The sequence below is a fragment of the Atta cephalotes genome (assembly GCF_000143395.1).
Source record: "Atta cephalotes unplaced genomic scaffold scaffold00004, whole genome shotgun sequence".
Taxonomy (NCBI): Eukaryota; Metazoa; Arthropoda; class Insecta; order Hymenoptera; family Formicidae; genus Atta; species Atta cephalotes.
In genome coordinates, this window is record NW_012130068.1 from 7,672,784 (window position 1) to 7,696,142 (window position 23,359).

At 30.3% G+C, this 23,359-nt stretch overlaps 5 protein-coding genes across 5 annotated transcripts in view; 2 read left to right on the plus strand and 3 right to left on the minus strand.

Annotated features, from left to right (window-relative positions):
• The window catches only part of LOC105626177 (ATP-binding cassette sub-family G member 1-like), a 36,093-nt gene extending 32,694 nt beyond the window's left edge, over positions 1-3,399 (plus strand). The window contains exons 6-11 of the mRNA XM_012207487.1: positions 339-538; positions 1,174-1,342; positions 1,832-1,932; positions 2,198-2,353; positions 2,429-2,669; positions 3,236-3,399. Of these exons, the coding sequence (XP_012062877.1) occupies positions 339-538; positions 1,174-1,342; positions 1,832-1,932; positions 2,198-2,353; positions 2,429-2,669; positions 3,236-3,399 (1,031 nt within the window). The remainder of the gene's footprint in view (positions 1-338; positions 539-1,173; positions 1,343-1,831; positions 1,933-2,197; positions 2,354-2,428; positions 2,670-3,235) is intronic.
• A 3,356-nt stretch (positions 3,400-6,755) lies between these two features.
• Positions 6,756-9,498, plus strand: LOC105626035 (ribonuclease Oy). The gene is made up of 4 exons (XM_012207348.1): positions 6,756-6,817; positions 7,803-8,340; positions 8,482-8,654; positions 9,229-9,498. Exons 1-3 carry the CDS (start codon positions 6,756-6,758, stop codon positions 8,650-8,652), a joined length of 771 nt encoding a protein of 256 aa, XP_012062738.1. The 3' UTR covers positions 8,653-8,654; positions 9,229-9,498.
• Positions 9,245-11,355, minus strand: LOC105626178 (UBX domain-containing protein 1). The gene is made up of 7 exons (XM_012207488.1): positions 11,300-11,355; positions 11,176-11,229; positions 10,964-11,113; positions 10,062-10,313; positions 9,758-9,992; positions 9,502-9,682; positions 9,245-9,291 (listed from the first exon to the last, which is right to left on the minus strand). Exons 1-7 carry the CDS (start codon positions 11,353-11,355, stop codon positions 9,245-9,247), a joined length of 975 nt encoding a protein of 324 aa, XP_012062878.1.
• Positions 11,356-12,667: 1,312 nt separating this feature from the next.
• LOC105626036 (histone H2A-like) lies at positions 12,668-14,699 on the minus strand. Its single transcript, XM_012207349.1, has 3 exons — positions 14,678-14,699; positions 14,363-14,570; positions 12,668-12,845 (listed from the first exon to the last, which is right to left on the minus strand). The coding sequence occupies exons 1-3, from the start codon at positions 14,697-14,699 to the stop codon at positions 12,668-12,670; spliced, it is 408 nt and encodes a 135-aa protein (XP_012062739.1).
• Positions 14,700-17,230: 2,531 nt separating this feature from the next.
• Positions 17,231-23,359, minus strand: part of LOC105626037 (T-cell activation inhibitor, mitochondrial) — a 7,399-nt gene continuing 1,270 nt past the window's right edge. Inside the window, exons 3-8 of the mRNA XM_012207350.1 lie at positions 18,528-18,916; positions 18,141-18,453; positions 17,958-18,058; positions 17,754-17,915; positions 17,538-17,669; positions 17,231-17,465 (exon numbers count right to left, since the gene is read on the minus strand). Of these exons, the coding sequence (XP_012062740.1) occupies positions 17,231-17,465; positions 17,538-17,669; positions 17,754-17,915; positions 17,958-18,058; positions 18,141-18,453; positions 18,528-18,916 (1,332 nt within the window). The remainder of the gene's footprint in view (positions 17,466-17,537; positions 17,670-17,753; positions 17,916-17,957; positions 18,059-18,140; positions 18,454-18,527; positions 18,917-23,359) is intronic.

Consider the following 23,359-nt stretch of genomic DNA (forward strand, 5'->3'; position numbering starts at 1 on the left):
TCCAAGTTCGACGATATAGGCATTTAATTTCTAGTTCGTATTAATTTTTAAGAATTAGAAGTTAATTATAATTAATAAAGAGAGAGAGAGAGAGAGAGAGAATTCAATCAAAAATAATTATTAATAAAATTATATTAACATTAACATAATTATATTAAATTTAATATTTGTTTCAGCAATAAAGATTATTGTTAATATATTATTTTATTTTTAAGAATTAAGCATTATTTAATCAAGTATATTTAAGAATTTACTTAATCAAGTATTTATATATAATTCGATTTTGATCAAAAAATGATTACATTAACAAAATTATATAAATTAACATAATATTGCAGTAATAGAAATCTCGACGGGTGACTACGGTTTTGATTTGATCGAACAGATGATCACATGCGTTAACACGAAACTACCGCTACTTCCAATTTTACGATCAAAAAGCGAGTTTGAATTTGATAAAAAGAATCCGAAAATCTTATGGATCGATCAATTCGGCACGCTAGTGAAGAGAATGGTGATGCAGATTTGTCGAAACAGAGTAAGCTCAACTCATTTTGCATTCTTAGGTAGTCAAGTCTGTCGAAATCAAATTTTACAAAGTGTCTGCTACAAATTTTGTCGATAGGAATGTTAACAAAAATTAAAAAGTACCTACTGATTAAAAAGTACCTACAGATTTCCAAAACTGAGCAGAATCTGTATTATTTCATAACCATTTAAATGATATCTTAGAAGGTTATTTCGTAATTTATTAAAATGACAGATCGGCAATCTACTGTGAGATTATGTCGAATATTAGCAGAACAAGTTTAATATGAATATATTTGATGTCAATTTCTTACAATATTTTATTCAAATCTGTTAGTAAATTACTTAAGCCAAGAGAAAGTGAAAATATTATTTTTACGTCATAAAAATCAAAATGATGATTTTTTTTTATTACAAAATTTGATTGTATATTGACGTTAAAAATCAAAATAAAATCATTTTTAACAGTTTTGACGACTAGTACATCGATAACTAAATGATTTGTATCGTCTCAAGTATAAGAAATTATATTTGAATACAAAGAAAATATGTAGACATTCTTAAGACAATTAACAAAATTTTAGATATTTCATCTCTTCCAAAACGGATTGCACACAAAGATAAGATTCCTCTGAATGTTTACAGAATTACATGTACCTGAAGATATTGCTACACATCTTTCTGGGGATAGTGATTGGCGGATTGTTTTTTAATATGGGCAACGACGGTACCAAGGCTCTCTTCAATTTCGGCTTTTGCTTCGCGTGCCTGATATTTTTTCTGTACATTCCCATGTTACCGGTGCTGTTGCAATGTAAGGAAAAATTCTTTTCTATACATAGAAAATTAGATGCACAAGAAAATAAAAAGTTTGCTGATTAATTAAAATTTTATCTATCAATATATTTATTTAAGGAAACGCATTCGTCATACAGTCACATAAAGACTATGACACACAAAAGAATGTAAGGCAATAAGATTTTAAACAATAAACGAAAGAACTAATCAAAGCAGAGAAGTAATATAAGCAGTTGATTTGTTTATTACGTTTTACTTACGTTTTATTATTTAAATTTTTTTGGATACTATAGTCTTAATATTTATATTATCATAAATATTATATAAAGACTGACATACAAAAAAATTTAAATAATAATACTTATTAACGCTATAATTATAAAAATTAAATGTCTTCCTAAAAATGCTATTGTTTGTAAAGACACAGAAATAATCAAAATGCATTATTTTAAAAAATCAACTTGAAAATCATATCTTATCGTTATTTATTATTTTCTCATTACAGTTCCTTTAGAAATCCAGATAATGAAACGGGAACACTTTAACAGATGGTACGACCTTAGTGCGTATTATTGGGCCTTAACAATAGTCAATATACCTATACAGGTTGGTTTTCTGTAAAATTGCTTTTACATTTCATATAGTAAAATTCGTTTCTTTGACGGCACTATAATCCAAATCAAGTCTTAATCTCCTCGAGAAAAATCATTCTTATATAGATTCTGATTTCCTTGCTTTTATAATTGCAATTTTTATGGAAAGGGTTTAAACTTTTTATTATTATAAATTAAAATATTAAATCTTCAGCTTAATCCCATCTGTGTGTTCATCTATTCAAACATTTTAAAAATCATTCTTATTTCTTTCCCAGTTAGGTTTCGCAGTTTTATATCTCTTAATGGTCTACTTCATTACGGGACAACCTCTGGAGTTGCACAGAAGCTCCATGTTCTTTAGTACTTGCTTCATATGTGCCTTCATCGCGGAAAGTATAGGATACAACATCGCTAGTGTGTTTAACGCTGTGGTACGTTCGAGATTGCATCGCGAAAAGAAAAATTCTTAAAAATCAATGAATAATCTGTTCGTTTTATCTTTTCAGAATAGTATATTCGCCGGACCTGCGTTAACTTGTCCGTTAATGTTAATCGCGGTGCAAGATTTCGGTGATCCGAGGCCTCTACCTCTCTATCGTACGATTCCTATGTACATGAGTTACATTCGGTATGGATTGGAAGCTCTCACAACAGCCATGTACGGTCACGGTAGACAGAGACTATATTGTCCGCCAGAGGAAATTTACTGTCATTTTAGTTCGCCTAAGGAAATCTTGCGAATTATAGGTAGAATTCTAATTTTTCTGAAACTCGAAAGTTGCTTAATCACTCTAATAATTATTACTGCATATCGCGCACACGATTTTTTACAGGGAATAAAAGTGTTACTATTTCGTTATTTTTTATAATAAACAAAATGATGTTGCAATTTTTTATGATTATAATTAATGATAACTAACTAAACTGAGATTGCGCTAAGGGAAAGTCACTTTAAAAAATAACTTGCATCATTATGTGCTTATTTACTGAAAAAGATCATTTATAACAAGTAACGTTACAAGTAATGATTAAAAAGTAACAAATTACAATTAATTGTTTCAGTAACGATTTCCAATTCGTTACAAGTAACAATTGAATGACTTTCCAACCTTGATGTTATCGTTACATTTTTACACTCTTAGAAAAAATTCATCATTACTAAATCATTATCATAACGATAAGAAATGTAACGGCGTTATAAGTAATTAATTTCATTCCCTGGTTTTCTGAAAGCTTTGTATCTCGATAATAATCGTCTAAAATGTTTAGCGTATAAATGTCTAAAATGTTTAACAAATTTGTCTGCATTTCAGGGCAAGAAACACCTCCAAATTTCTGGTTGGATCTAACTGCTCTCTTCGTCATTTTATTTATTTCTAGAGGAATCTTATATTATTTACTGAAGCAAAGGGTGCAACCAAACAGAACTTTCCAGATGTTTCAAATAATTGGAAGACTCATCAAACGTAATTTATGATTATATATATGATCGTTAATTATGTGTTTTATTTTCATTTGTATCGAGATGTGTCGACATTATACGCTCGATACTCTTTAAGCAAATAAAATGTATTCTAGAAATATGCATCTAATATGTATTTTGAAATTGTATGACGACAGCACTAAATTGCCGATACAACGATATGTCAAAAGTGATATTAATTATAAAAAAGAAAAAATAGAATAATTTGTAATAATGAAATAGATAAATCATTGTATAATAAAAAATTAATTGAATCTTTTTATTTCGGTTTCTATGTCATCAAAATTAAAATATTGTATTTTGTTTCGAAGAATAACTAAAGATATTTCTATAAAAAAAAAATTTATGTTACTATGACTGTGTTCCAAAATTTACTGTCAATACTATTATATATATTACTCAATACTATTATATCAATACTATTATATATAATAAAAATCTATAGTGCACATAATGTAAACTATAGATTTTTAGTACTGGCAGTAAATTTTGGAATATAGTCTATATTAAAGCTCCTGAGTAGTCGCGGCGGTCATATTGGAATCATGATGTCATAAACGAGAAATGATGTTGATTTTTCTTGTGTGCCATTTATAAATAAAAAGAAATTGGATAAAATGAATAATGAGATCGCTTAAAAAAAGTTATGAAAATTGAAAACTCTCCTTATTTCCCTTCACAATCAATAAATAATTATAAAAGGCACGTAAAGTGAACGCTTTTTCAGTAGAAAACACAGGACAGCTGTCGCAGTGAAAAATATGTTTTTACGTATAAAATTCCAAGATAACTTGAGTCTTTTTTCATTTTTACGACTTTGATAAGTACGAGAGAAGTCATAGTTTCACAAATAAGCACTTAATAATGAAATGGCACGTAAGAAAAAAATTTCGAACACATTTTTCATGCTTATAAGTTCAACCAGTTATCGACTGCAGTCTAAAACTTTTAATTCGGATAGATATTCGGATTTCCAAAATCGATTCCGATTCAAGAACACAAATCCGTATTATTCGGGTAATCCAGATATCCGAATTATTCGGATTCGCGGAATTTGGATCTGGATCTAAATCCAGATTCGAATTTAAATTTGGCTCCAGATTTAAATCTATGTCCAGAAAGAAAGAAAACATTGATGTATTTAATGAATTTTAACATAAGTTTCTTTTTAAATAAAAATTGAATTTTGATTCACATAATTGAAAAAAAAATAAATTAAAAATATAAATATAGATTCATACAGAATTATTCAAGTACTAAAATTCAGCTAGACCGTTTAAAGCATTTGTTTCTATAGATTTGTTTCTATAATATGTACAATATTTCTCACATACGTCCTATGAAATTTAATAGTGTAATTTATAAATATAAATGTTTTTTTTGTTTTTTAAAAACAGATTCTTAATCTTAATAGTAATAACAAAGATGTACTAAGTCAATAAGAGAAATATTTGTATTTTTCACTTTTACACTTAGATTAAATAAGTATATAATATAATGACTTTAATATGCAATCCGCACTAATGCACCCAACTGAACTCGCTATAAGTTTACTACAAATCCAGAATCTGAGAACCGGATCTGATTTCGACTTTTACTATCGGATCAAGATTCGGATATCTTAGAAAATTCAAATCTTTGGATAACGAATTTGAAGCATCACATTTATTCATAATTCGGATAAACGGATATCGGAATAACTTTAAATCCGAATCAGTCTTGAAGCCCTAACATATACACAAGCACGAGTCCACGTACATGTGCTCACTTTCGGCGTATCGAGAGCACATTTACATGGGTTGTGCTTGTGTACGATGACATAAAATCAGACATTGGTGTGGCTACTTTCTGATTTTATATCGCCACTGTCAATGCAAAGTTCTGAGTACTCAAGAGAGTACTCAACTTAAAACATTAAATTAAATTAAATTTTATATAAAACTCAAAATTTGTATTGTAACACCGATTATGTAAAATATAAAAAATGATTTCACTGAAAAACAATTATGAAATATTGAGTTGACAAGGAAATAATTGCGTTTTTTTAGCTCAAAATTGTATATACAATAATGAATGAAATTTAAATTTAAAAAAAAGTTTTAAAGCTTGAAATCTCTACTTTTTAAAAGCTTTTTAAAAGCTTACTACATTTTTTTAAATTTATATGAGTTTGGTAATTTTTACATACCAAAAACTACGAGCTGAAAAAGACGAAAAATTTTTTTCTCACTTTGTGGATTTGTAATGTATTCAAAAACAAATTTGAGAAAATTTTCGATTACCTATCGTGAAAGCTTGCTACTTTCCCTACAAAATCGTTTTTTTAAATATTTCTATTGTTAAATATTTCTATTGCTTTTTGGTTACTGACTTATCGCGGATTAAATAAAAGGATTATTTTGACTTTAATTGCTCATAACTCCGTTAAAAATTGTCATATCGCAATTTAAAAAAGAGATTCTTAAAGCTGAAACTTTACTGTCAAGATATTTATTGAATGAATATTGATTAGTAAGAAAGTAATCGCGGTTTTTACTGATAGATTTAAAAAAAACGCAATTACAATCCAACCCAATGTAATGAAAGGAGATGGCAATGTCACCTAATGCCCTTGGTTATGTTTTTATATTACACGCCTATTTGATTACAAGATTTATTAGAATTTTTTCCAAGTATCTTGCTTGGCATAGCTATTTATACAGCTATTTAATAGATATTTAATAAATGCTATTTATCTTTGGACACGCGTCATAGATAATATCAGGCGATAAAGATAGATAGAGATAGACAATGTTAAATGATGAATGCGCAGCTATCGTGTACATTAATTCCAGCAAATTTTCATTCACTCACATTATTCAATATAAAAAAATAAAATTTTTAATAAAATATAATTATATCCTTACACTCTCTTTAAATTGGGCCGTAATTATTTTTCAAACAGAAAATAATTATAAATGTATAAAAATAATTAGAAATAATTATTATTCCGATTATTTAACGCGATAGATTATAAGAGATACATTACATGGAAATCATTTAAAATTTATTGTACAAGCTTAACAAATGTTTTATAAATAGTAATTATATTTAATTAACGCTCGTAATAAGAAATATACTATTTATGATTACATATGTGGCAGAAAATATAGGTTTCATGATGTAGCTGTTCAAACCGTCAATATCAAGATCAGATAGAAAATGCCATCTGCTGCGGACAATGTAAAGAACGGTAAAGATAGTGGTGGGAAAAAAGTAGTGGGAGAATTAAGTGCCATTAATTCCGTTGCTTCCCAGGTCAGTCTCCACTCTCTCTCTTTTCGCACAGAATGGTTTCTTCCTTCAACAGAATGTGCAAGTACAACATAATATCATGTATTGTCTTGTTTTATCTACTGTGCGTCACACATGGGTGAGTACATCGTGATGAAGGCAACAAAATGAATTGTTTGAAATATTGTATCAATAAATATCAATATTATATCACTAACTATCAATATTAACTAACTTGTTTGGTCAACACACCGATAAATGAAGAATTAAATATTTAATAATAGGCATAATCTCGATTAATAATTATAATATTAATAATCAATGATTTTTAATGATGATTAATCAATTTTTGTTTAAGTTTTGAAGGTCGACGGATAAGATTATTTATCTGCACCTCGATGTTATAATTGAAGCATAATTGATTTACAATCGCGAGTGTTACATTACAATCGTTTTTTTAAGAAGTAATCAATTATATCTATCAAATGAAGATAAATTGTTGTAACGTTAGCACACCTGCAGTGGCACGCAGATGTTAACAAATTATTAACGCATGTTTTAATACTAAAAAAATTCTGGTGATTTTATCGATATTTTATCGACATAACACATACGTATATAACTTCCAATTATTTCAATTGATTACATCACACGCAAAAGCGAACTATTCTTTAGTTCAATCAAAGAGATCGTGAATGTTCCAATCATCATTTTATAGCGTTTTTCACTGGCAGAACTAGTTCACATTCAGTGTACATTAAAGCTATTGTACTGTTACTTAATTTGAATGTAAAAGTATCTCAATTAATAAAATACCCAATGTATATTTGATCAAATAGCACAATAAAATGTATTGAAGATTTCGCGGTTTAATTCGTTTCTATATTTTTATTAAATGTACATCTTTATATCGATTTATATATATAACGGCTTTAAAGTACACTGAATGCGTACCAGCTGTGCCAGTAAAAAACATTATTAGTATATTTTTCTGATAGAAGATCTGAATCAATACATTATGATTTTCAATTTCAAAATATAATTTTAATCACTTAAATGGCATTCTATAAATGATGTAGATTGTAATTTAAAATTGTAACTTTTATTTCATTTAACTTTAATAGGAAATGGATCGAGTGGAAAACAAACGTAAAATCCAATGAATTTGATGTCCTGATATTTACTCAGCGATGGCCATTGACAGTTTGTTTCGAATGGGAAAATAAGTCGCTAAACAGCACGCACAGATGCGTGTTACCAAAACGTAACAAGTGGACCATTCATGGAATTTGGCCTACAAAATATAATGAAATAGGTCCGCAATTTTGTAACAGGTCGTTATCATTTGATTCAAAAACTCTAGCACCCGTAGAAGAAGCATTAAAAGAAAATTGGATCGATATACAGAAAGGATCTAAACCTTATTCGTTCTGGAAACACGAATGGGATAAACACGGCACTTGTGCAATCTCAGTACGAGATTTAAACAATGAATTGAAATATTTTCAAACAGGTTTAAAATTACTCGACAGGTACAATATGATAGACGTACTTGCAAAAACAAATATCTTGCCAGGTAACAAATATACGGTACAAAATTACTTAACGGGAATTCAAAAGATATTAAATAAAAGGGGACAAGTAATGTGTGTGGTTGACCAGGTAAGTTCAAAAATTGTTCCAATATGGATAAACGTCGTTTTGAATAGTTTCTTTTCGGATATGAAAACTATCAATATAAAAAAAAAAAAACATAATAGTAAACATAAGTTTTTACTACAAACGTACTTTACTTTTTTCCAGAAAACGAAAAATTCATATGTGAACGAGATAAGAATTTGTTTTAACAAGGCATTACAACTGGTAGACTGTGATGGCATATATCATTTTCCTACCAACTGTAATAGATCCCAACAAATAATATATCCTAATATCGTACCACGTCATCATATATATAACGTAAAACTGATATAATGGTAAAATTAAAAGCATAATATTTATATGCAAGCTAGATAAAATTATATAAATATTATATTACATATACGACATACAGATCAATTTCAAAATAATTTATCATGACAAGAAACTAACAACAAATATTTGCGAGTTAAACAATGTAATTTTTAGTATTCTTAATCCGTATTTAAAAAATATTAAAAGTATCAATATTTAAGTAATATTAGGAATATATTTCAGATTAAAATGTCGTCTATAAAATAATTAAAATAATTATTAGATTAAATAATACTTGTATTATGCACGATTCAAAAAATACGAAAAGAGCTTCGGTTGAAAATTTAAATATTAATGCATTAACAAGTTTTAAACTGTTCATCATTTAATTTTTAATCGTAATGTTATTTTTTTTAAATGCAATAAATATTCACTGTTAAGAAAGAAACAGACTATACAGAAATCAGTTTCAAAAAAGAAATTCGTATATCACATACGAGTTTATCATTTATAATAAAGAATATCATTATATTAGAGTGAATGTCTTATAATTAATTTGTATGATAATATACATTAGCATTTTTGCTTACAAATTAGGGCATTACTGGCTACATCATTCCGCCTTCTTCTGAACGATCACAACTGCTGAGGGTACTAGGCCTGCAAGTAAAAGAAGTGCCATATCTTCAGGAAAAGTTTTTATATACTAAATATGTTAAATATAATCATAACAATGAATTATCAAATTACAGCTGATAAAATTGCATAATTAATTAATAGAATGCATTCCTTGCATCAATAAGCAATAATAGAAATTATAAGTTATATGGAAATGTAGATATATAACAATAAATTATCAATACAGCATACCTAATACATCCAATGGCGTATCATAATCCTCGTCCGTAAACACTTTTTTGGGAAACGTGGTCATCAGTTGGAAGGGACCATTATCATCTGTCCTATTCATTTCAATAAACAGTCTCACTGCAGACAATTGTTCCTTGCTTCCAAAGCTTTGGGTCAAGGTTTGTCCATTGGTCAGCCTAAGCTAAAATGTAATTGTTTGAAGAATACATGGTCTACATATTTTTTACTTATTTCATATGCATTTTATATTATATACCTGAAGCCTGGTTTCGGTGTAATCCTTCCTATGATGCGTAGACGTAGATGAAGGTATTGCGGATAATGAGACTGAAGTTGTATTAACCATTTGATTGCTTTCTGCAGCTGCTTTAGCTCGTCTTGCTGCTTTATCGGCTTCGATTTGTGCTCGAACTCTTTGCCTTGCCTCTTTTTCTTCCGCTTTCTCTCGTTTTCTTTGCTCTAGAAGCTTCTGCATCTCTAATTCTTCCAACCTATTACACATATATAAATAAAATATAGATTTGCTCTTTCTATTTCAATTTCGTTACTTTATTCCTTACTTTTTCCTGGCCTCGGACATTTCCTTTCCCGATCGTATCCTATTCTTTTCTCTTTCAAATGCATTTTTCTTTTCTTGCTCCTCTCTCTCCTTTCTCTTTTGCCTCAACTTTTCCTCCAACATCTTCAATTGTTCCCGCTTCTCTTCTTCAGTCAACGGCTTCTTCTCCTCTGTGCTTTCAGAAAATCTATCGTGTCCAGACTTTGTGGCATGAAATTCAACTTCTAAGTTAGATTTGAAGAGTTTTCCACATCTACAAAGACATTTTGAAAAGAATAGGTATACTTATTGGAAGTTGAGATAGGACTATCCTTCTAGATCCAATTAACGCGAAGAAAATTTTTTTTGAAACAACTGCAAAGTAAACATTTCTTTTATACGTGATAGTGATACTGATATTCCATACAAAAGCGTAACGCAACAATCTCGATGCTTAAAGGAGTATTTATTTCAACATTTGATCATGCTCCAATACACTGTCAATACTAATAATCTATACTTCAAGTATATTATATTTTCTAAATTTTTTGGTATAGAATTTCACTAGAAGAATAAAAATTAAGTTAATTTAAAAAAAGAGCATCTCAATTTTTAATCTTTAAGAGTGAGATTTGTTTTAAAAGTTTTAGAAAATAGATTTTCAATAATTTTGGCAATGTCTATCTGAACACAGAGCCTTACAGCGTTTTTCTACTGAGAAAATTAGTGCAACTGAATGCAAATCGATATATCCGATTTAATTACATATTCTCTATTATCATGATAATCTCATAACTTTGAAAGGATTAAATCATTTATTAACACTGAAAATATTAATTATTTTGTACTCGTACATCAATATTGCACTAGTTTTCTCAGTGGAAAACTCTATTAGAGTCTTATCCTTGCAATTCATCAACATACACGTCACACTTCATAGACTTCGCCGATTCAGTCGTGGAAACTGGTTGACTGCTAGCACCTGCGACGTTGTCCTGCGAGTCGGTAGACAGCGTCGGAGCACTCTCGCCTACGGCTGGTCCTGGTTCAGCCTCATCCGAATGGGCCAATAGCCTACAATAACAAATCGATAGCATCACAACGCGACGAGAATTATAATAGCAATGTCTTCATACCATTCCATAGCCGGCTCCACGCCTTTGTTACCGGTTATCTCCAAGGCCTTCTCGCTGTAACAAAACCGTCAAATCGTCAACATAGGTTATGATTCGACGATGCGACGTTTATCTACGAACTTACGCCTTGGACATGCTGAAACCCATGTCCACGAGGATGTCTATCACGCCTGACGACATTTCGCGCTGCTCGCTGCCGCGTTCGGCGAATGTACCACCTTGAAAAAGTCGTTCTGGCCGAACACAATCGTCCAAAAGTTATATGTCACGTCGAATCGACGCGGTACTTGCACTCCCAACTACTCAAAGTGATTCCAAATTCCAACGCAGGCCCGAATCGCTTGCGAGATGGCGACAGGTTCACGAGCGTCAATTTTAAATTAGAGAACTGTTTAATAATATTCCGCAAAAAATACAAATACAAAATAATATTTACATCTTCCGTTAATAACGGCAGATAATAAAATTGCAATGAGAGATTCAGTTACGGTTGTTATTATAAATGTACAAAATATATCTGACAACAGAATGTGTAATGTTAAAAGTTGTAGGTCTTTCTATAACGAAGTTTTATTTTCATATATTTAAATGAGGATTACACGCATCTGCGAATTGAATTTCACATAGGGACGCAATGCTATTTATTTTTGCATCAATATCGTTTACATTTAACAAAAACATTCAAGCATTAATACAATCTTTCAATCAAATCTTCATTAATAGGATATACAGGTAGAATCAGAATAAAATTAATGAGGTTAAAGCCTAAAATTAGAATAAAGGAATAAAAGAGAAATGTATTTGCGTGTAGGAAATATGTATAACAGTAGCATTTAATTAAATAAGATAAAATTGAATCATAAATAAAACATAATTCATTAATAATTACGTAATCTTTAAATTAAAACAGAAATTTTGGATTACTGTTCTAATCGAAACATAATTATCAAATATACCTTAAAATGACAATTATTAATTAAATAAAATACTTTCAATGTATCCGTTGATAACAGATAGGATTTAGCAGAGAACATAAGAATCGAACCGGTAATACCTAACTCCATATAAACGCAATAAAAATTCGCTTGCAAGTGACGTAAATTAAAATAAAAGATAGAGAAAAAAGAACAGATCTTAATTCGTGAAAATTGATGGAATAATAAAGAAATCAATATGATAATGTAATGGCTAAGCATTCAGCAGAGAAAATAGCTTTGCAACTATAAAATTCTTTAATACGATTGATTTATATTTAGTTTCAGTGAGAAACTAAAAGCAAAACCAAATCATATCAAAGCATTTAATAGCAAAGCTGCTTTCTTTGCTGAACGCAACCGATGTTTGTTATCAATCTCCATAATTTTTTATCGTCAACCATGTAAAACCAGCCCTGTTGCACAGATTTGTAAGGACATTCGTTCCTTTTCCTCCGGTTTTGCGAAATAAAGGCATGTCTCTAGAATTACGGTTAAAGTTATAAACGTGTAATAATCTAATATTCCTGCGACGCCTTGTCGCCCTTTCCAGAGCCACCGGTACCGGTCTTCTTCGGCAACAGAACCGCTTGGATATTAGGCAGGACTCCACCTTGAGCAATGGTCACTCCAGACAATAATTTGTTCAATTCTTCGTCATTGCGAATGGCCAGTTGCAAGTGGCGTGGAATTATCCTGTAGAAGATGAGTATTTATACACAATTTGAACGAAATATATGGAAAAAAATCCACGATAAGCATTACAGAAGATTGTCACAAATTCCTCATCTTAAAATTCTATAATTTTTCCAGACAAAATTTTGGATTTTCTTTGATTTTCAATATTTTGAATTTTTTTGTATCTTCGCTGATTTAGAAACATTAAATATTTTGTTGAAAAAGCAATTTAACATAATATAAATTATGGGTGATATATATACCAATATTGAACTTTTTTACTAGATAAGAATTTTAATTTTCCAGAAAATTCTGTGAAATTTCCAAACTTTTACTGACTTTCTTGACCATTTTCAATTTCTCTAACATTTCTCAGATTTTTGATTTCTAGTTTTGTGGTAACTCTGTATTAAAATAATGTAGAATTTTTCTATGTTTTTATGAGAAGAAAACATCATTACACTTAGTCTACAATCAAAATAATAGCCATATAAATTTTATAATCTCCTTATAATATAAACAAAATAAAAGTTTTTTTACTCTTTGCTTCCTGCTTACATTTAACCTCTTCCTTTCTTTTACGATCACTTTATCAACAATCATGTTTCTTGCCTAGAGTTGCCATATCAAAATTTTCAAAACTAGAATAACTTACAGGCTAAAAACTCTGAATATTTCACTTGAAATTCTGGACATATAAGAATATGTAGATTAGTAAAATTGATCAAAATTAAACGAATAATTATTTCACATTTAATTATTCATTAGTGATACTAATTTAATGTAAAAAATTGACCAATCATATTATTCTCCTCACATTCAACTGTGATTAATCAGTTTCTTATAGCTTAAGGATTACCTATTAAATCACTATAATATAAAATAACGAGGAAGTCAAAGTAAAAAATTTCCAAAGTTCCTAAAATCTCTATAAAAAAAGGGTAGGAAAAAGAGAAAAAATGAATGGCGACTATTCTTGCTGTGTTTCTCGTCTCTCTTCCCAAGTTTGTTAATTTTTTATTTCAGGCAACAGAAAACAAAGAGGATAAAAGACAAACAAACAAAGATAAAAAGTAATTAAAAACAATTAACAGAAAACAAAAGAACATATTATAGATTAGGCTTTTATCTTATATATTCAAATAAGCTAAGCAATCCATGTTGGCTAAGGTTAAAACACGAAACATGCCAACATCCAACAGTTAGTTTGTAAAAATTCAAAAAGCGAATCTAGAATAGTAAACAAAATTTTTCTGAGATAAACGAACGAGATAAAACCTCACGTTTAAACAGTATTAATATATTTCTATGCAACAAAATAACGCCAAGAATGATAGAGAATTAATTTCCTTAAAATCAAGTTGGTTAACGGCGAAGATCTATATTCCCTCCGTACTACGCCTAGAGTCGAGGGTGTGAAGGAAACCGAGCGAGACGCAGGCACGAGATAGAAACAGGAAGTCGCAACGAGAGAGACGGAACGAGAGAAAGCGCGCGCGCGCGTGAGAGAGAAAGAGAATTGAGGAAGGGCTTGCCTAGTCTTTTTGTTGTCCCTGGCAGCATTTCCAGCCAATTCGAGCACTTCGGCCGCCAGATACTCCATCACGGCGGCGAGATAAACGGGAGCACCGGCACCAACGCGTTCCGCGTAGTTGCCTTTCCTGAGAAGACGATGAATTCTTCCCACAGGGAACTGCAGCCCGGCCCTGCTGCTACGGGTCTTCGCCTTTCCCTTGGTCTTACCTGGAAAAAAGACACGCGCGAGGAGTGTCGTCGTCGTCGTCGCCCGGCCCCGCGATTTCCCTTTTCCCAGCTTCTTTTTTTCTCCTCCCTTTTCATTTCTTACTCACCACCTTTGCCGCGTCCAGACATGTCTTGCCGTTAAATCAAGTACGTTTGCTTATTCCTTGCACGAGGGAGGAACGGGGAGGAAGTGCGACTGCGAGATAGATAGGAAGATGCGCTCGGAATCGTGCTGACACGCCAACACCGAACGCTGAAAGCCGAATGAAGTCCAATGAAGCCGCGGCCCGCGCAACCATGATGATAGTGCGCATGCACGTCAGATATTTTGGCGCCGATCGCTCGTTTGCGCGGGAACCCGGGAACAGCCGACGATCGCGAGACATTTCCCGCGCTCAAAAGTCCCTGCGATAAATTCCTCTTTTTCGAATCACTAGACAGGATTCGGCGCGAATTTAAACAAATGTTCACGTTAACATTTCGAGTCCTTTTGTGCTCGACGAGGTGTACAATTTTACTGCAAATGATTTACTCTATAAATTGAACAAATCCAAGTTTGGTCAAAGTTTTTTAACAGAAATTTTTATTTAAATTAAATTTTATTAAAAAAATTTTTTTTCTGTCATTATTTTTTTCTTTGGTTACATGAAAACTTTTTATTTAGATTTTTATTATCTTTATTATCCGTTTCTATCAATATAGATTAATTTTTTAATCTTTATTCAATTTGTAATAAATTTGATTAAACTCATAGTGTGCATTGGTGCATACTGAAACTGTTATATATGCATTTAATCTGTGTAAACGTGAACTGTAAATATTTCATATTTTACTTAACAACACAATAAAATGTATGGAGAATTTCATGATTTAATCTGTGTTTCTATATTTACATTAAACACACATTTTTACATTAATAAGTTTGTTCGCGTTGCTTAAAATTCTCAAAAATTTTTGCATTTAAAATAAATATATTCGGACGTTGAAAAGAAAGGAAGCTAAGATACTAAGTACAAAAAGTGCAAGCAATGTGAACAGATTTAATTTGAATACGACACAGCTTAATATGCACCAATGTGCACAGAATGCATCCAATCGAATGCATTAAATCGAATTCGCTATTACTCTTCGATTGATTATAATCGACAAACTACATATTTACAATCGATATATCGAATTAAAAAATATATCTATATAATTATATAAAAATATATATCTATAATTATTTATAATTGCGTTCAACATCGAGTTCTTTATATATAACCCAGTAACAAAAAGTGTTTAAAATCGGATTACAAGACGTTTTTTGCGGCTAAAAGACGACTAAAAGATATAAAGTCTTATGTCACAATTTGTGTTGTTTAGGAAGCTAAAAGACTAATACAAGACTAACAATTATCTTTTTCTAAGTCTTCGAGTCTAGAAAAAGATGAAGAGTAAGTTGAATTAAGATTAAAGTTAATCTATGTTAGAAACGGACATAGAACAAAGAGATAAAATTTTAGAGCATAGGCATAGACAATGTTTAATTCTCTAATGGTCTTAGGATAAAGGAAATCAAATATGCAACATCTTCAGAGATATATAAATGTCAATTATTGCGAAACCTTTTTGTCCTCGATTGCTTATAATCGATGGACCGCACATTTACAATTGAGTCGATACATCGAATTAAAAAAATATACATATGTCTATAATTGTTTACAATTGTCTACAGCGCGTAGCGTCGAGTCCCTTAAGGCTAAACTAAGACTTATGCAAGACTAGTGATCATTTTGTTGTTAAAAATCTACAATAGTTCCAGTAAATTCAAATTTATCTGTCCGATTGTTTCATCAGAGTGCCACAAATTCTTCGTCCTAAAATTTCATAACTTTTCCTTGATTTCCGAACAAAATTTCATCTTCCCTTTTAATATTATACTTTTTAATATTTTGAAATTTTTTGTACTTTCATTCTGATTTGAAAACTGTTAAATTAATTTATTAAGGAAGCAATTTAACATAGTAATGTAAATTATAATACTATTAATATTATTCACACTGCTTGCATTTAATTATTAAGTTGGTAGTATTCTAAAATAGCATAAGTGTGATATACATACGCACATCAAACTTCTTTAAAACCAAGAATTTTTAACAAAATTTCTTGACTTTTTTCTGATTTTTCTGCACGTTTTTCAATTTCCCTGATATTTTCCTGATTTCGAGTTCTGTGACAACCCTATTTTTTTTACAAAAATCTCGTTTGGGATAGCTATTTTCAATAGAATCTTTAGTTGTCCTCATGAAGTTAGAAACGATAATGATACTAGTAATACAAGTCCACTGTCGTTGAATTAATAATATTCGAATTGTGCGACACAGAGATACTATTTTTAGAACATAACTTTTACAATTTTATCTAAAGGCTTCCATTAAAATTGACCATACTGATCAGCATACTGGCTTCGTTTTTCATCTTTATGAAGAAGTCAGTATGGTGATTGCATAATTAACTTAATAGTTTTATCTTATTCAGACAATTTCCTGTTCTAAATTGCTATCATAATTATTCTCTTGCAAATCTCGGGACTTGTAAAACTTATTTGCATTGTCGTTATGCTTACGCTAGTGACTTAACAACAACTGTTAACATATTTTGTTTTCTTTTATCGAAAATTAGAATTTCCAATCCCATGGCACACAAAAAACACCATCGCTCATAACAGAATAATAATGAGTAACCCAGAGCATGACGCCCTCAAGCGATGGTGCCAGATCCTTTTTGTGTAGAAGCAGCTGTTTGCAGCATTGTATCATAAGATCCGGTGTAATGCTGTCATCCTTGTTAAGAGCAGCTAAACCTAACTCTTTGATAGTCTTATGATGAAGTTCCCGTTCCACATGCTTTATGCTGCAAATGCGCACAAGTAGTAGATAATATTTATATTAATCTCAGTTCAATTAAAAATCTGAGATGTCTTACTTGTTATAATGATATAGTCTTTTCGTAGCCTCCTCTAAGTTTTCCGTAATAAAATTCACCAAAAGAAAACTTGGACAAGACGATGGTACAATGAATTGTCCAGTCGGTGATAACATCAAAGGACCTGCTTCGCTACAAGATCATAAATCGTATTGAGCCACTTGCACAAAATTTAAAATCATCCATAAGCAACGATATTTAAATAGCAATACTAACGCTTCGATGACAATTTCGTAGGCTGATAGACTGGCCGGCCACGAACTCGGATATTTTCTTTTGCCACGATAATCTGAGAGCGTGGTTGTGAGTTGTCGCAGCTGTTGCTCATACTGGCCGACCATTACCTTAGGCATGAATTTCCTGCACATATAGAGCACCCTGAGCCTTACCATAACTCAAATAATATGATGTATTACGCACCGTCGACCAACTTTAATATCGAGGAGTACTTGGGAGACTGCCTTCTCAAACGCTGGCAATTTCAACAATACAGCATCATGCTTTTTTACATTCTTTATTAACTATAAACAACAAAAGAGTTTAATATTTATATAGAATATTTATATGGATATAGATCAGGTAATCAGCTTATTTTCAACTTACGTCGAGCCAATTGTGCCTGACTTCCCCAGAATTTAGCATAACATTGCCTTCTAAACTGATACCAGTATCATTTGCAAACACGAGAGTGCGATTCCTCAATACTTCCATCGATTCCGGGTGATGCTCGGCTAATGCTTGAAAGGCTAATAAACAGCCGCGATAATGAGCGATATTCCAACCACAGTCCCATATGATATCCTTTAGACCCAACACACTGCATAGTACTTTCTCCAATTTCTCCACCTCGTCTCTCACTGGTCTGCATGCCTCCAGTTTAACATGTACTTCATTGATGTGCTTATCTATATACGCTCTAATCAGAAACACGCAAGAACGAATATAATGGCAATATTTAGTATTTAATGCATATCTCAATATTATATTTACTTCAATGTATCTGGCTCTGCATTAATCTTGCGTTTCATAATAATCGACGCATAAATAGGATCCTCTTCCAATTCCGAAAAGTCTATCCTTTCTCCAGAATATGCTCGTTGCCAAAATCTGGATTTGTGCTTTGTGATAGAAGGTTTTTGTTCCTCTATTTTATCAACAAACGTCGTGGGTAGATCGCATGTTTTTAAAATGGAAAGTATCGCTTGCCTCAGATCCTTTTCTTTCAACTGTATTTTAACAAGCGTGAATTTACCAGCCTTCACATCTTTCTCATCCTTCGATCGCAAATAAAAAGGCAAAATGGTTGGCCGTATAGGTTGTTTTTGTTGTAAGGTTTCTAAGATTGAACTTAATTGCTTCAGAGAATTTTCATTCACTGTCTGTAAATAGCAAATTATAATATAGATAATAATAACAGACATAACTTAGATAACACTTAATAGACGATTTGCACTAATTAAAGATGATTATATTATATAGATAGCATCTTGCTCATGAAAGAATATATATAAAACATATAACTGAAGAATGTTTAAAAATATAATTAATACTAATGTGTTTCTTGAATGAAGACAAAGATAAAAAAATGATAATGATATGTTTTTATGCAAGGTATATGTATAAAATCTTTAGTCAAATATTCTTTCATGAATGATATTAATGAGAAAATGTAATACAAATAATGTATTTATATCTGATATATCTTGAATATGATATATGATAACGGAATATAATTGATAATAAATTGAAAAATAACAAATAAGTATTATATTGATTTTCATATCCAGATTGATTTAGAATATTCAGACGTTTTCTCCACACGATCTTTCAACGTTTGTGAACAATTTTTTATGCTCTGAGAAAATTTTCATTCGGCCTCTCAAGATCTTCTGATTTTTTATTATAATTTCTATTGCGTTTTACGTTTTTTTCCAAAGTATTATTAATTTTTTATATATTTGAAAATGGCTCAATCTAGCCAAAACATGCAAATTTTTATAATGAGATTTTAATTTTAATATTTATAAAGTGTAAAATATTTGTTTTTTTTCTTTAATATATGTAACTATAATATTTAATTTTAATTTTATAATTATTTGATTCTTATTGCCCTGTCGAAATATTAACTTCGTTTTTAATTATAAGAGTTTTTTACTTTACTATATTGACTTCTACGTCCAGATTCTAATTTTGTTAGGAATGGATTTTGATCAAATCTCTTTTTATCTTTGTTGATAAACTGCAATTTCTATCAATAATTAGTTTAATCAATTATCTTGGAAAAATTATCAATTATTTTGGTCATCATATTATCGTAAACAGTGTATCTATTAAAAATCTGTGATTGATAGTTAAAAGTATTTGATAGTTAAAAGATTGCAAATTGAGAAGAAAGCATTTATGAATATATCATACATTCACATATTTTTTTATCAGTTAAATACTGATAAAATTTTGCTAAACATTCCAAAAATATTTCGTGTAAAGAAAATAAAAAGCTAATCAAAAAAAGAATTATAATAACTCTAGTTTTAAGAATTGCCGCAATTTTTTTTCTAGACAACTCTCCAAATTCCTTACATTCATTTAATATTTAACCCGTAAATGAGTCCCAGTGACTCTAGAAATAACTAAAAATAATAATTTTCTGAAAAAAATAACAACACATATTTATTTAATAAGATTCACAAATTTTATTAATAATTAATTAATAACAATTTTATTGGATCATTCATGCGAATACACAATTAATAGGAAATAACGGTCAAAGCTGGATTTTTGACTTAATAATGCTTAAATAATTCGATGTAAATTTATATATATGTATATTATTTATATGTATATTATATATTTCAAATTCTGCCAAACTACGCGCTGATTTTTTAATCTTAAAACGCTATATCAGAGAACTAGTACTTTTACAAATTAAACTGTCTACATTTTAGAAAGATCTTAGTAATGCTGAAGGTCTCGGTGATCTAAAGGCATAGAACGCTCGCATGGAATTGCAAGAGATCCGAGTCTGATCCGAGATAATATTTTTCGCAATAAATTGTTTACAGATTTTAATCAGCATTATTAAGATTTTTCTAACGCCTTTGAAAAACGCGTTAAAAAAATTTTTAAATTGCAATTTAATTTATGATAATACTACAGTAGTTCTATCAGCATAAGCATTTCAAGACTCGAAAAATCAATTCGGCGCGCAGTTTTGCAAAATTACGTAGTATGACTGCATAGTATTCAATGATTACTTTCAGCAGAACACAACAGTTTTCAGCAGAATACGACCGTTGTATGATTGTCTGCTGAGATAGGACTATTCTTCTAGATCTAAAAATATAATTTAATCAGCGCGAAGAAACTTTCAACAGTTGTGAAATAAACGTTCTGTTGAATGCAGCCAATAGTTGAATAAGTGCTTGCAGTTGATGTATTCTTCCAGATCTAAAAATCTAATTGATCTAGAAAAATACACCAATAATAGCAAGTGTTCATTCAATTCAAGTAAGATGAATGAAATAAATTTTCATCGAATAATTAAAGATCCAGCTTCGGTCGTTGTGGCTCTATTTCCTATTGATTGTTTATTAATAATTTAATTTGTTTTTCAAATAGTCTTATACAACAGCTTTTAAAAATATACATTGACAAACAACTTGAAAAATTCTAAAAAAAAAAACTAATAACAAAAAACTTTAATAGGTTCCAAAGACCTGTATGTTTCTTTAGCATCACAAAAAATGTGTTCCTTTACGGGTTAATAAAAAAATAATGTACAACGCTTTTTTTAATCTCGCGGTTAATGATCTGTTAAATTAAATTGTTACGCTTAAAAATGTAAATGTTTATAAACAAATCTTAAGTCACAATCAACACATGTATTAATCAAACACATACATGCAACGTCGCTTTATCGATTAATTGTTTAATTTTTAATATCGTTGATGCAAAACGATAGATATAGAGATATGATTTCGATTTCATTGATTTAGAAAAATTAAAGTTGTTAAAATAGTCTGTATTTTATAAATATCAAATATACATTCAATAAATGCACAATAATTATAATTTTATTTTTAATTTTATTATTAATTTGTCAAATATACATATTAGATATATTTATTTAAAGATATATTTATTTAAATACTCTTCAATTATAATAAACGGTATGTTATTAATTTTGTTCTCAATTTAATTTGTTTTCCTGTAAGCAAATGTATGTATTATGTGTGTCGTATTATCGCGACAATACGCGATAATACGCAAATCAAAAAACAGGCTTCTCGAAAGAAAAAAGAAACTTGCCGATTGTTCCTTTCTTCCGCGATTGTTTTACGTCCTTTCTCGGACGAATGGATCTGAAATGCTGAATGCTGTACGTTTTCTGTGGCTACAGCATGATCATTTTAATGCGACCCTGTTCGTGACAAACAATAATCTCACTGATAAATGACGTAAATATCTAACTAAAGGTCTATTCACATTATTTGTAGTTTTTCAACATTTTCGCTTTCTCTCTCCTCAACGCTCGAATATACAGGGCGCATATATTTATTAGGGAGGATTTTTATTATTTCAATTTGATTGTTGTAAGTCTAAAAAATAATCAGCGCAGCCATATACATATTTAAAATATAAATTTATTTAAATACATATAGACATATTTAAATAATTATCTTTAACCGTAAGTGGCACTCCTGTCATACTTAAATCCATTTCTATCGATTAGATTAACTTCAATCTCTTTTAGTTCTAATTTTTTCGAGATTTCTATAAACCATTACTTTAATGAGTCAATTCTAAGCAGAATCGTAACATGTTCTTTGCAAAACTTGTAAGAACTTACTAATATTCTAAGTTTATGCGTATATATCGTAAGACGTACGATTATTCATAAATATCTACGATTTCTTATTAATTTTTATTTTATAGCTAGTAAGAAGCTGTCTGTAAAAATATTGTATAAAGGTAAAGCATTTAAAAATTCTTACAAATCTTACAGGAATATGTTACGAGCTTTACGATTCTGCTTAGAATTTAGGCATTAAATCTTAAGCCACAGGAAACTGATTAATCGTAGTGAAAAGAATAAGCGATTGGTTAATTTCTTACGACAGTATTGGCTTATTGTAGAAAATCCATCAGAATTAGAAAAAGACGAAGAATTAATTGAAAATCAAAATTAAACTGCATTGATAGAAACGAGTATTGGTTAATTTATTCATAAAACACCTCCAGATGCTATGACCATATCATATACATACATGACATGCATAATTATTCACATTGAATGTAGTGAATATTTAGAGAATAAGTGCAAAGTTGGCCGTATCATCAAGACCGTCTGTATGGCGGTCTTGTCTCTAATTATTCTTTTATTATTCTTTATGTTTCCTTTTAAATGCAAGAATTTTGCGAGCTTTCAAGCAACAAGAGCAGACTTTATGATGGTAGGAAATTTATTCTGATTCAAGCAAACTTGTACACGCACGTGTACACATCCAAAGATCGCTATATTATTCCTTTATGAACGAGGTAATAAGTTTTCGCACGTCTAAAAATAATGCCGTTCATCGCATTAGCTTGGGCTTAGTATCACGCTACGATGACTACATTACCGATTGCTTTGTGTGGCGCTTTGACAACAGCACGCGTGCATCTTACGTGTCCTTGATGAGAAATGAGTGATCGGCGTGACTCTCGCGATGGAAAGAAAACAAAATAAATAAAAATATAACTCGCAGTGCGTAAATATAGCCTTTTCCTTTTATATTTCTTGCCGCTGTTATTTTTATCTCCTTTCCTCTCTCTCTCTCTCT

Bases quoted from the DNA above. Each gene is read 5' to 3' on its own strand.
- LOC105626035 (XM_012207348.1), top strand. From the start codon at position 6,756: ATGTGCAAGTACAACATAATATCATGTATTGTCTTGTTTTATCTACTG. The intron at 6,818-7,802 runs GTGAGTACATCG...TAACTTTAATAG, and splicing joins CTACTGTGCGTCACACATGG to GAAATGGATCGAGTGGAAAA. The intron at 8,341-8,481 runs GTAAGTTCAAAA...ACTTTTTTCCAG, and splicing joins TAATGTGTGTGGTTGACCAG to AAAACGAAAAATTCATATGT.
- LOC105626178 (XM_012207488.1), bottom strand. From the start codon at position 11,355: ATGTCGTCAGGCGTGATAGACATCCTCGTGGACATGGGTTTCAGCATG. The intron at 11,230-11,299 runs GTAAGTTCGTAG...GTTTTGTTACAG, and splicing joins GGTTTCAGCATGTCCAAGGC to CGAGAAGGCCTTGGAGATAA. The intron at 9,292-9,501 runs GTATGCTGTATT...TTTTACTTGCAG, and splicing joins TACGCCATTGGATGTATTAG to GCCTAGTACCCTCAGCAGTT.
- LOC105626036 (XM_012207349.1), bottom strand. From the start codon at position 14,699: ATGTCTGGACGCGGCAAAGGTG. The intron at 14,571-14,677 runs GTGAGTAAGAAA...TCTTTTTTCCAG, and splicing joins GTCTGGACGCGGCAAAGGTG to GTAAGACCAAGGGAAAGGCG. The intron at 12,846-14,362 runs GCAAGCCCTTCC...CATCTTCTACAG, and splicing joins AGGGACAACAAAAAGACTAG to GATAATTCCACGCCACTTGC.